Source organism: Ictidomys tridecemlineatus, chromosome 11, assembly GCF_052094955.1.
Source record: "Ictidomys tridecemlineatus isolate mIctTri1 chromosome 11, mIctTri1.hap1, whole genome shotgun sequence".
Classification (NCBI taxonomy): domain Eukaryota; kingdom Metazoa; phylum Chordata; class Mammalia; order Rodentia; family Sciuridae; genus Ictidomys; species Ictidomys tridecemlineatus.
This window is the reverse complement of record NC_135487.1, coordinates 121,180,023-121,193,239: the sequence shown is the minus strand read 5'-3', so window position 1 is coordinate 121,193,239 and position 13,217 is coordinate 121,180,023. Positions and strand designations below refer to the sequence as shown.

At 38.8% G+C, this 13,217-nt stretch overlaps 1 protein-coding gene across 1 annotated transcript; it reads left to right on the top strand.

Annotated features, from left to right (window-relative positions):
- Positions 1-9,342: 9,342 nt before the first annotated feature.
- LOC110599557 (T-cell surface glycoprotein CD1b3) lies at positions 9,343-12,492 on the top strand. Its single transcript, XM_078027840.1, has 7 exons — positions 9,343-9,570; positions 9,843-10,109; positions 10,728-11,006; positions 11,119-11,400; positions 11,636-11,729; positions 11,927-12,084; positions 12,407-12,492. Exons 1-7 carry the CDS (start codon positions 9,468-9,470, stop codon positions 12,490-12,492), a joined length of 1,269 nt encoding a protein of 422 aa, XP_077883966.1. The 5' UTR covers positions 9,343-9,467.
- Positions 12,493-13,217: the final 725 nt, after the last annotated feature.

The window sequence follows — 13,217 nt, the reverse complement described above, 5'->3', positions numbered from 1 at the left end:
TCTTGTGAAGAGAATGTAAATTGAGCAAGACCGCTTGCTTCCTGAGTTGGTGACATACCGCAGAGACAGGCGCTGTTTGAAATGAACTTAAAGCATGGCGATTTGACTCTATGTCTCTAGGGGAATATATGTCAGTTTCACAAAACAAATTTTTAGAAGTAATTTACTCAGATTTAATGTTTTGAGGAAGTACAGCTGTTACCCATCACAGCCTGGGACGTACAAGTACAGACTTTGTAATAGGACAGACCACCCAAGGGCCTAATCTCACTTTGTCCCTTTTCAGCTGTGTCACCTAGGAAGCTCCGTTTCATCATTGCAAAACAAAGATACTGATGGTTTTCTCTTCAAAGGATTTTTGCAAATACTGAATGTGATGATGAATGTAAAAATCTAGTGTTGTGCTTGCCCTATAGTAGGTAGGGCTTTTATTACAGATCTTATTATTATCATTATATTATTAACATGAACAGAAAGTGAAACTAGGTTTCAATTTCTAGAACAGTACAAGCTATCTGACTTTTACAAGTAGATTTAAAGACAGCGGATGTTTTTAACAACAAGGCAAATATAACTTGTGAAAATCTATCACCTTCCTACTTTCGTACCAATGCAAAACTGAATTCTGATGTTTAAATGTTTTTCTTCCTCTGGCTCAAAATAAAATAACAAATTCTTCCAGTTAATAGTTTTTCAAGCCTACGCAATTATTATTGAAAATCAAGGTGAAAATGGAATAGAGGGGAAAAATTCTCTGTCTCCCCCTAATTTTAGGAACTTGAAGTTTACCATGACTTAAAACCTTGAAAACACAAACTACTAAGTGACTTGGGTGCTGATTTATATGTGGCCAATTTCCTATCTCCCAGGGTAAGGAGTTGCATAATGCATTTAAAATTTAAATTTGCAAGATAAAATTCTGGAGATTAATTTCACAACAGTATACTACTGACCTGGGCACAACTGTCAAGGAAACTATATTAAAATGGATTTTTATTAATCAATTATTATTGCATTATTATTCAATTATATATACATTTTCCAACAAATTTTTAATGAAAGTTACATGAGTCTCTTTTGTTCTGTACATGAAAACATTGACTTTTCTGTTTCCTACCTGTGGCAACCCCAGTATCCTAAACTCATCTGACTCCATGCTTAAAATTAACTAATTTCTAGTTCATAACAGATACAGAATTCAGAATAAACAAAGAACAACACTGGCCAGTGTATAACCAGACATAACCTTTCTACCATGTAAAAGCCACCCAGCAAGTTTTGGAATTTGAAGTGTGCAAATCTTAAGTATCATCAATTTCAGTATGATCAATGCTCTTACAGATTTAAGTCATCAAAATATAAACTAAATAAAGTTATTTCCAAAATTATCTATTTAATGCCTTAAGAACTAGGTAGTTATTTGCAATGTTTAAAATTATATGCATCTTATGCATAATTCAGTCAATTAAACTAAACACTTGTATAATACAATATTCTTTCAGTAGTAAAAATCATCTTTTCTTGAAAAACTTGCTCCCAACAAAATTAAATATGTATATAGTATAAAAAGATTGCTGTTTTTAGTTGGGTGTGGTAGCGCATGCCTGTAATCCCAGTGGTTTTGGAGGCTGAGGAAGGAGAATCCAGAGTTCAAAGCCAGCCTCAGAAAAAGCAAGGCATTAAGCAACTCAATGAGACCCTGTTTCTAAATAAAATACAAAATAGGGCTGGGGATGTGGTTCAGTGGCCAAGTGCCCCTGGGTTCAATCCCCAGTACCAAAAAAGAAAAAAAAATGCAGTTTTTATTTTCTAGACTATTTCTTTTGCTGTAAGAAACTTCTCAGTTTGATAAGTTGTTATGCATTCATTTTGTCTTTGTAGTCTGAACCTTTGGTGTAATATCCAAAAAAGTCTAGGCCAATGTCAAAAGTGACTCTTCTTTTCCTTAGGAGTTAAGGTTTTGTGTCTGGGTGCAGTTTCATTCTTTAGCAGTTGGGAATTCGGTTTTGCCAGAACTATTTATTAAAGAGAGGATACTTTCCCCATTGTGACCCGGTTACAAAAATTAGTTGACCGTATATGTTTGGGTTGATTTGGGGCTCTCTATTCTGACTTTCTACCATTATCACACTGCTTTGATTTCTATAGGTTTGTAAATGATTTTTAATTTGGGGAATGTGATGGTTCTCATTTTGTTTTTTCTTTCTTAGAATTGCTTTGGTTATTCTATATCTCCTGTGGTTCCATAGGAATTTTAGAATTGTGTATTTCTATGAAATGTCATTTAATAGGGATTTTAATGGGGACCGCTTTGAATCTGCTGATCACTTTGGGCCACGTGGTACCTGTTTACCAAACCTATGTATTGCCCTGCCCTTCCCAGACTCTGGCAATTGCTATTCTACATTCAGATTGACAGGGACTTCCTCACCATAAGACAGGACTCACCACTCCATTTCTGACATGGTCTTTAGCAATGTGAAATACGCTCTTCTGGTAGTATGATTTTGTCTAGATTATTGTTCTTATATTTTAGACTTGTTTAAAATTTTGGTGAGTGTGAGACCAGTGTTGTGGTATCGTTTACATTCTAGTAATTCTTTTGCATGAGTTTAAAAAGTGAGGAACACTCAAGATTACTTTATCTCAATTAGACATTGCAGGTTTCGAAAGAACTCTCTAATTTCTTATTTTTTTAATATATATTCTTAAGTTTTTTTAGGTGGACACAATATCTTTATTTTACATTTATGTGGTGCTGAGGATCGAAACCTGTGCCTCGTGCATGCTAAGTGAGCCCTCTACCACTGAGCCACAACCTAAGCCCAGAACTCTAATTTCAATGGAAAATCCTCCCAACAGAAAATCTTTCCAGTGCAGACTCTGAAGAAATCAACTCTAATCAAACTTTGAGAAATCATAAATTGAGAATAGGAACATAGTATTAAACTGAGGAAAGATTTTAGGGTTTTGTTTTGTTTTGTTTTTATTTTTTGTTCTCTAATTTGTGGTCAACATTTTTTAGAAAAAATATTTTTATATTATTATTTAGAGAGAGGGTGTCACTGAGTTGCTGAGTGCCTTGATAAATTGCTGAGACTGGCTTTGAACTTGACATCCTCTTGCCCCAGCCCCCTGAGCTGCTGGGATTTCAGACATGTGACCATCATGATTTTTGGCTTTGAAGATAGCATGGAAGTAGTTAATAGTAACTTTGATGAGATTATTGGGGCACACAATTCTTCTAAATAATTCCAGGAATCACTTAGATAGTTCTCCAGTCCCTGAGAAAGACATATGTTTTTGATAGCCACCAAATTCCTGTAAGTTTAAAAATTATTTCCCCCTTTTCCTGTGACAGACATTTGGGTTTGTTAAAAGAATTCCTGGGACACACTGATTTACATCTTCCCATGATGCCTTGGAGAGACAGAGCCAAAGGGAAGGACTGGTAATTGGTTTTGGGTGAAGAAGGAAAACTAGCAGGAAATTATGTCAAATTATCTGGTTCTCAGATATTCAGTTTTAGGAAATGTGATGGAGCCTTCATTATGTTTTCCCTCATATGTGAAAGAAGAAAATGTGTGGAACAGAAGTAAATGGAAACAAAATAACGTTCAACTGATATGAAAAAAAAAACTGGACTAAATCATGGAAATGGGAAACATAATCATTGAAATTAAAAGAAAATACAGTAGATAAGATGTTCTCTGTCCTGGTAACAATAAAGAGATATATAGAACTGAGGAGTATTAAAGTGGAATCTATTAGAGGTAGAGGAAAAAAATTATTTTTTTAAGAATAGATGAAATCATGGCATTTGCTGGTAAATGGATGGTGTTGGAGAAGATAATGCTAAGTGAAGTTAGTTAATCCCCCCCCAAAAAAAATGGTAAATGTTTTCTCTGATATAAGGAGGATGACTCATAGTAGGGTAGAGAGGGGGAACATGGAAGGAATAGATGAATTCTAGAAAGGGCAGAGGCATGGGAGGGGAAGGGAGGGGGCAGGGGATTAACAAAGTTGGTGGAATGTGATAGGCATTATTATCCAAAGTACATGTATGAAGACACGAATTAGTGTCAACATACTTTATATACAATCAGAGATATGAAAAATTGTGCTATATATCTGTAATAAGAATTGTAATGCATTCCGCTGTCATTTATTTTTTTAAAAAGTCAATAAACAAGAATATGTGAGAAATTATGACATACACACACACACACACACACACACACACACACACACACTATATTGTAAATTGCAGAATCTGACCCACAGATGTTCTATGATAAAAGAAGATGGAAAAAGTTTAGTAGATAATTATTATGATTTTAATTAAGAATTTTAAAAAGATACAATTACACAGATTAAAAACATCTTGTACAAAGCAGTATATATAAAAGAATCCTAAACACATAAAGCAAAAGATGATAAAATTGTACTATACATGGAGTTCATCGTAAATGAGTAGATTTTAGCTGTTTCTGAATGGTATACTCTATGAAATAATGGATATGTTAATTTGCTTCACTATAGTATCCTTTTTACTGTAATATATATTCTCTCATATCACATTGTATTCCTTAGTTATGTGAATAAAGTTTATTTCAAAAAGTGTCTTGGGAACTAACGAAAAATAAAAGCCTATAAAACAGTAGCAACTCAGTTTACAGAAGTTTCCTCATCAGCAACTGTAAATTCTATAAAGAATAAAATAGAAAGTGGCACCAAAATATGAACTCCAAGTAATCTGTTATTCAAGTACACATATTATTCAGAGAGAAGAATCTCACTGTATACTCTTGTAAAGCGTAAAATTCAGCTAAAAAGAAAGCAAATTGCAAGAATGAGGTCTTGTTACAATGACAGCAACAATGGCCCTTGGCCCTTCAGTCCAGACAACCTTGGGTTTGCTAATCAGTCCAACTCACATGTATTTAAACCTATCTGTGTCCAATTAAATGGTGGGGCAGGTGCATTATCACTGAATATAGGTCACTTAACTGACAACCTGTAAAATCCCGGGATGTTGGGCAACATCAAGCCAATGACTCTTTTGTCAAAGATTAGTTGATGCTATACATGTAGCTTTATTTCTGGTCTTACTCTTTTGCTCCTTGGATTTGTATATATTCCATTGCCACACTTTTTTTTATTATCTTAATTTTTAATTTATAACTGAAAATAATTAGATGCATTTACATAATTATATAATTAAATACATGTACAGATTGTATAATGATTCAGCTAGGCAAATTGACTTATTTGTTACCTTTAATTACTGGGTCTTTACATTTTGAAATCAGAAAATATCATGTATCTATTTTATTCTTTTATTCATATCACTTTAATTATACTTTTGTGGTTTCTTAAGCAATATCAGGATATTTTTTCTAATTCCAGGTCATTTTTAAAATGCCATTGGAATTTTGGTGGGGATTGCTGCGCCCCTCCCCTGACTCAGGCAATGGCAAGGCCCTACTGAGGTGGGTGGCGCAAGGCGTCCATCCTCTGGAGGAGCGCAGTATGTTTCTGGGAATGGGCTGATTTTTTTTTGTATTCCTTTAATAAGTATAGTTTTGATTTCTCATATGACCATTAAGTATAAAGGAAAAATCATGACTTTCCCAATTAATGTAACTACTTCTAAAGCATAGATCTGTTTGCTCTAAATGCAATGATTCAGCTGTGGAGTGTAAATTGTTAATGTCTAAAGAAAAACTCCCTGTATTCCTATCAAGGAAGTTTTTGAGAAATTAAATTAAAATCTAGAGAAGAAAAATTAATGTTAAGAAGATAGATTAGTGCTTAGTACTGGGCAACTTGTTCTTGTTCCTGTGCACAATGGTTTGTGCTCTTACTCCTGTTTGATTAAAAGTAATAACAAATCAACTACTTGCCATAACCATGGCACCGGTTCCAGTCAGTAAGTCAAGAAAGAATAGTCAAGGTATAGGCCAATAGTTTGGGACATTTGTAACTATTATTAAAAGTTAACTAAGCAGAAACAGTTCAAAGCAAAACGCGAACTGAAAGTACAAATTCTTGCTTATGCATAAGCCAAGATACATTCTTCTATTCTAACTGTAGCTATGTAATATTTTGTTTCGTTTGAATAATGATTCCTATTTTGTAACCACAAAGTACTGTAAGCCTGCCAAAATGAAAAGTATATATGATCAACTTCACAAGTAAAGATTGGGATCAACACCTTCACTTTGGTGTCTGTGTTGTTTCTCCACCCCCTCTTTCGCCGACTCCTCACCATCCGTTCGTCTCCTGAGACCCCCTGTTGGAGCTGGTCTCCGACAGGGGATAACATCAAATGAACAAAAAATTAGAAAATTTATTTGGGTCAGTATATATATTTTAACAATATCAAATTTTCCAAGGCAGGAACATGGGGCATTTTTTTTCATTTATCTTTATCTCTTTTAATTTACTTCCTCAATATGTCCTATTTTTCACCTTGATGGTTAAGTTTATACTTAATTTTATTATTTTTCATGCTATTTTAAATGGGATAACTTTCTTAATTTCCTTTTTATCTGATTTATTATTAGTATATACAAAAGCAATTGATTGTTTTTAAAAATATTTTTCTTTAGTTTTAGATGGACATAATGACTTTATTTTGTTTTATTTATTTTTATGTGGTGCTGAGGATCAAACCCAGGGCCTCACACATGCTAGGCAAGCGCTCTACCACTGAGCCACAACTCCAACTGGCAATTATTATTATATAATGATTTTGCATTTTATAATTTTACTGCATGAAATTTGATCTGACAGGTTTTTTTGAGAAATTTTTGTGTGTAAACTCATTAAATTATATACATTAAGCAAGTACAGTTTTTTATATGTCAGTTTTACTTTAATAAAGCTGTTAAAAGATTAAACCAAAGAGATTTTGAAATAAAAAGGAATACATGTATGTACTTATATATGTATATATATATGTATGTATATATGTGTGTGTGTGTGTGTGTGTGTGTGTGTATCAATAAATCTCAGTTGAATGCATGAGTAAATGAATTGGCACATTAATGAATGAGGAGATTAAAATATACCTATCATAAACTAACATGTTAAATGATATTGAAAGCATGCATGTCATATTGTTGAATATTATTACTTGGTTTAAGTCACAAAATTTTTTAAAAATGTTATCTCATGAGTCATTTGCTTTTAGTTTAGCTTTCTTAGATTCTATGGTCACTACTCAGTCTGTACAGGGAACCTCAGTGTTGGCCTCAGACACCGTTAGATACCAGCCCCCTTATGCAATTGCCTTGCAATTCTATGGAAGGCCCTTTATTGGCTTCAGCTCTGCATAAGTTTTATTTTAGATTCAAGGCATTTTCCTTCTTTGCTTGTAGAACAGGATTTTAAGATATTTATTGTTAGGGGATTCGGAGGTAATAGCAGCAAATTTTCACATTTAATTATTATTTAGGATTTTTGTTAATGTAGGTATACCTAAAGTCCTAGGCTCCCTTGACTAGGAGAGTTAAGAATGTAAATTTTGAAAAATTTGTTCCTACTCAGGTTTTGTTTGGCAAAAGTGTCATTCATGGAGAGAGGAGTCCTCGTGTGCTGCGTGTAGTGGCCTTTGTAAAATGAAGTTCTGAGTGCTCTTCTGCCTGGTATCATCTTCTCATCCTAGTGAATCTGTTGGCAGCTGGAGCCAAGCTTAAAGCCAAGCTGAGACATTCACAGTAACAGCAACCGTGGAGTGAGTGTGGCTTGGACAGGAAGCTCTGGCCCTGTGAAGAGAATTCTCACAGCATCCTGGTACAGGGAGCAGAACTCTCGGAACCCCCCTGTATCTGGTGCCTCTGGCTTCTCATCTCTGCCTGAGTACACCTTGCAGACACTCACGCTGATCCCCCAGGCATCCTCTTGGGGCCAAGTTTTGCTGCTTCCTCTTGGCTGTCAGTGTAGGGTAGTGGTGCAGGAGGACGTGTCCATTCCATGTGTCTGCACACCTCCCAGGTTTCGCCCCTGTGTTCCTAAACTCTGCTCATGCAAGTGAAACCGCGGCACACAGAGTAAGCTGAACCTTGGGTGTTCTATCTTGGGTAAATGAAACACTTACCTAGTAAGAAAAACGCTGCGTGAATGACAGCTGATGTTAACTCCACGCTGTTGTCTGTGCCTCTTATCTAAACAGTGGACTAGATTATATTATATATTTAAGTCTGGGAATATCATTAAGAGATACATAGTCTGACATTTGGACAGCAGTTATGACTTTCTGATTAGGAAGTGGGGATTGTAGATGAAAGCTGTTTTTTTTTCTACTGTGTGAACCTTTCATTTCTGGGAACAGAGAAAGGTCCATTACTTATTTTGCATAGTAAAATCAGTTAGCAGCAGACAAACCTTGATACTTGGAATTGATTTCCACCATGCTTCTCCAAGATGACGTGAAGATCTATGTGAATTTGTATTTTTTCCTCATTAGTGAAAATCTAAAAATCATCCTTAAACCAAGATGTTGGTTAGGATCTCTATTTTTCATTCAGTATATTGTCAGCATATTGACAAGACTTTCCAAAGGCATGCAAAGATAAGGTAGGAGTTAACACCTCAGAACAAACATCTAAGAAATACTGAGGAAAAATGTGGCAGGTTACTTCTATCTACAGTAATGACTTATATGGTGACAGGAAAGTCCTAAATGTCACAGAGGTTGTGAATTATTGCAAAAGGAAAGGACCCTACCACTTGTAGAATGTTACCCCAAAAAGCTATTTTTGACTTTAGCTCTTAGAGTTCTGCTTTTCTCATGAACATCTGTTACACCAAAGGTCAGGAGGGAACTTGGAGAAAGTAGTACAGCACCAAATGCCATTTTTACCCTCAAAAATTGTATGGTATTAGACAATTTTGCTTGAACTATAAACTGCAGCATTTATCATGTTTGAATCTGGGATTTAGGAGGTTTTTAAAATGTTTTTCCTTTAGGTAAGTGACTATCAACATGGATAGAGGAACACACACACACACACACACACACACACACACACACACACACACACACAGAACCAGACTTGAGTATGAGGTCAGGACACCAGACAAAGAGGACCAATTAAGAAAAAGGAGACACTGAGAATATTGAGAAGGAAAGGGAGGGGGTGAATTGAGGGGAGAAACTGAAAGAATCCTCACAGATTGGAATCTGAGCAATTATTTAGTACTACCCTCTTATTTAATAAAGTGGACATAAGGTTCAGGGAGGTAAAATGGTGTTTCAAAATCTCACAGGGGCTCTCCTGAGGTCAGATGAAGGAAGTAGGAGGTACGAGAAAGCTTAGAAGTCGGGGTGGCAGGGGAAATGAGAGGTGGAGTAGGAGGCACCTTTAATTCTCTGGTACACAGTTTGTCTGAGGAAGAGATTTGTCCGTTGGAAGAGAGGAAGTCACTACAGAGTGCTGAGAAACAACAGGGTTTCCGAAATGAGAGTTCAAACATCAGCCGAAAGCCAGAAGTCCTCCCTCAGTGAAATGCTGCTGCTACTTGTATTAGCCGTTCTCTACCCAGGTGGGGACAATCAGGGAGGTAAGCATGATGGTGGCATAAACTGGTGCAGAGGACCTGGTTGAAAGCAGGGTGCCTTGCGCAGGTGCACGTGTACTCTGAGGTCCTGCCCCCTCTTGACTCTGGCCCTCTTCCACCTGCTGGAGGTGGGGCTGCCGCCTGAGGCCCTGGGGGCTCTCCAATGTGCCAAGCGTTATGTGTCTGCAGACCCTGGGGTTTTGTTTGCTGCATGCTTTCTCTTTCCCTCCTGCCTCTCCCTTTCTCTTCACTCTCTTTCCTTCCTTTCTTCACAGCCTCCCAGGAGCCAACCTCATTCCACCTCATCCAAATCTCATCCTTTGTCAACAGCACCTGGATACGATATCACGGCTCAGGCTGGTTGGATGACCTGCAGATTCATGGTTGGAATAGTGTGGCGGACACTGCCATATTCCTGAAGCCCTGGTCGAAGGGCAATTTCAGTGATGTGGAGATATCTGATTTGGTGGAGCTGTTTCGGGTCTATACCTTTGCATTCATTCGAGAAATGCGGGCCCATGTCCATGCGTTCCAGTTGGAATGTAAGTCCCATCCTCAGACCTGGTGGCTTCTCCGTTACTAGTTTTCTCTTGGTGAGGGAAATGCTCCCTCTGGCCCTTTCCTCTTTTCCCTTCTTTGCCCAGTTATGAGCACACTCTTCTATAGAGCAGGCTCCCTCCACACCTCCACAAAGGGCCCCCAACTCTGGCTGCTTCTGCATTTGTGATAGTTGAAGGCAGCTGCTTTGTGACCAGTCCCTTGTTTATTTCCCATGAAACTGGATCCTTACTTGGCTACTGGCTGCTTGAGTGACCTAAAGTGTGGCTCTTCTTTTTATCCATCCCTTCGACCTTCGGTCCACATGACCCTCTGCTTCTCTCTAGAACACTATTTTGGTGACAGCACGGTATTCTTCCTTGTCGTCTGCCTCCCCTGTGCCCTCTTACCCACCACACATTCTACCATGCTCTTGATCCATTTCCGACAAGCAACCCTCTCTCCATGGCTCCACTTTTTGAAAGTGTCTGAATGGTGTAACGACTTTGGTTCATTATCTCGGATTCCAGGCTTCTATCCTCACCCAAATCCAAAATCCTTGGTCCTCCCTATTATCTTTTTATTGCTTGTTGGTAACTTTCATCTGTTTTCCTTGTGTGCAGACCCCTTTGAGATCCAGGGCATAGCAGGCTGTGAGCTGCAGCCCGGGGGAGCCATCCTGAGCTTCTTAAGGGGGGCTTTAGGAGGCCTGGACTTTGTGACCTTCAGGAACTCTTCATGTGTGCCTGCTCCAGAAGGGGGCAGCAGGGCACAGCTCGTATGCGCCCTGCTCAGTCCCTACGGAGACATCTTCCACATTGTGAAGAAGCTGCTGTATGAAACCTGCCCCCGGTTTCTCCTGGGTGTCCTCGAGGCGGGGAAGGCAGATCTGCAGAGGCAAGGTTAGTGCTGCCTGTTTCACTTTCCACCACCTCTCCTAGGCCCAAATTCTCAGTCCCTGTGCTATGGGTTAGTATCACAATGTGACACCATCCGTACCCCTTTCTGTCCCAGTGAAGCCTGATGCCTGGCTGTCCAGTGGCCCCAGCCCTGGGCCTGGCCGTCTGCTGCTGGTGTGCCACGTGTCTGGCTTCTACCCAAAGCCCGTGTGGGTGATGTGGATGCGAGGTGAGCAGGAGCAGCAGGGCACTCTGAGAGGTGACATCCTGCCCAATGGTGATGGGACGTGGCATCTCCGAGCAACCCTGGATGTGGCAGCTGGGGAGGCGGCTGGCCTGGCCTGCAGGGTGAAGCACAGCAGCCTAGGAGGGCAGGACCTCGTCCTCTACTGGGGGGGTAAGAGTGGGACCCAGGCTGGAGATGGGGGGAGGGGGTGCTCAAGCACAGAGGGACTGGAGAAGGGTGGTGTGATGGGAACGGAGAGGGAGAGGAGGAAGGAGAAAAAGGGAAAGAGGAAAATAAAGGGAGGAGGAGAAAGAGAATGAGGCACATGGGAGCTGGCTGAGGGAAAACCAGGGGTGTGGGGGGATGAGATGTGAAGTACCATCTCGTGTCCTCTTCCAATCGGCAGGAGGCTCCGTCTCCATTGCTGTGATCATTTTGATAGTGATGGTGCTCTGTCTGGTCATTGCACTGGGCCTTGCCCTGTGGTTTTGGCGGCATCGGTAAGTTTTTATTAAGTGTTCTTTGCCCTGCACCCTCTCTCTCCTCCCACCATTCCATCTGTCTAGAGAGCACACTTGTCTCTATCTTTCCACCAGCACTCTCCTCTTAACTCTCATCTTCTGTGTGCAGCTATTTTTTTTTTAATGTGGTAAAATCCACGTAACGTCGAATGTACCATCTTTACCGTTTTTTTAAGTCCACTTGTGCCCTTACCAGCATCCAACTCCAGGATCTTTCCTTTTACAAAACGGAAACTCACTTCTCCTAAAAACAACATCAACAAAAAGCAAAAACCTGCTATTTCTTCCCTTCCCGAGGCCCTGCTAGTGACCGCTGCACCTTCCGTCTCTGCGAGTTTGTGTTTTCTCTGTGCCTCGTATACACAGAATCATGACATATCTGTCTCTTTGCCCCTGGCCTGTTTGACTTAGCAATGTGTCCTCAAGTTTCATCCATGTCATAGAAGGTGCCAGAGTTTCCTTCCTTCTTAAGGCCCAATAACATCTCATTGCATGTTATCATAACCCACATTTTGTTTATCCATTCATTTATAGTTGGGCTGTTTCCACATTTTGTCATTGTGACTAAGAATATGACAATAGTTGTCATTTTGAACGATGAATGTGGCCATATACATCACTCATGTAAAGCTAGTTTTTGGACATTCTTTTGACAGGTTTTATCAGGAAATCTGTCAACCCTCGTCATGTCTTCTCTCCCATTTGGAATAAGTACAAGAAGTCCAGAAGCTTCGGATGTTAGCCCAGCCGACAATCTCATGACATTGCATCCAGTGATCATGGATTTTGATCAAATAATAGTCCTCGTAGTTTCAAACAATAATCATAATGAAAAATAATCAAAAACTGTTGATTGTAAGATGGTATTGATCGTAGATTTCATCACTTAGGTATCTATTTACATTTCTTATGATTGTGTAAGTTTGGTACATTGTGTTTTCCAAGTGTTTTGTTGTACGAGTTATTCAATGTGCCTAATTTATTGCTAACAGCTTCTTCATCTCTTTTTATTATTACTGTATTAATAATTATTTTCCCTTCCCTCTGGTATTGAAAATTTGTTCTCATTCTCTATGTTTTTATTTTTGTGTGTGTGTGTGGTTCTGGGGATTGAATTACTCAGGGCCTTGTGCATGCTGGGCAAACACCCACCCCTGAGTCACACTCCCAGTGAACTTTAACTCTTGTTCTTTTGTTGTTGTTGTTTTTTCTCTTATCCTGACAAGGTTGTATCGACTCATAAAGTTTTCAAAAGAAATAACTTTTGGTTTTGTTGGTTGTTTCTATGATCATTTTCTTTGTTACTTTCTTCCTCCTACTTTCCTTGAGTTTAATTTGCTTTTGTATTCTTTTTTCCTAATTTTTTGATGCAGTTGCTTAAGTTACTTATTTTCAGCCATTAGTTTCCCATATGAGCTTTAATGCTAAAAACTTTCTTGAAGCAGGGCACTAGTGCAAATCAGAAAG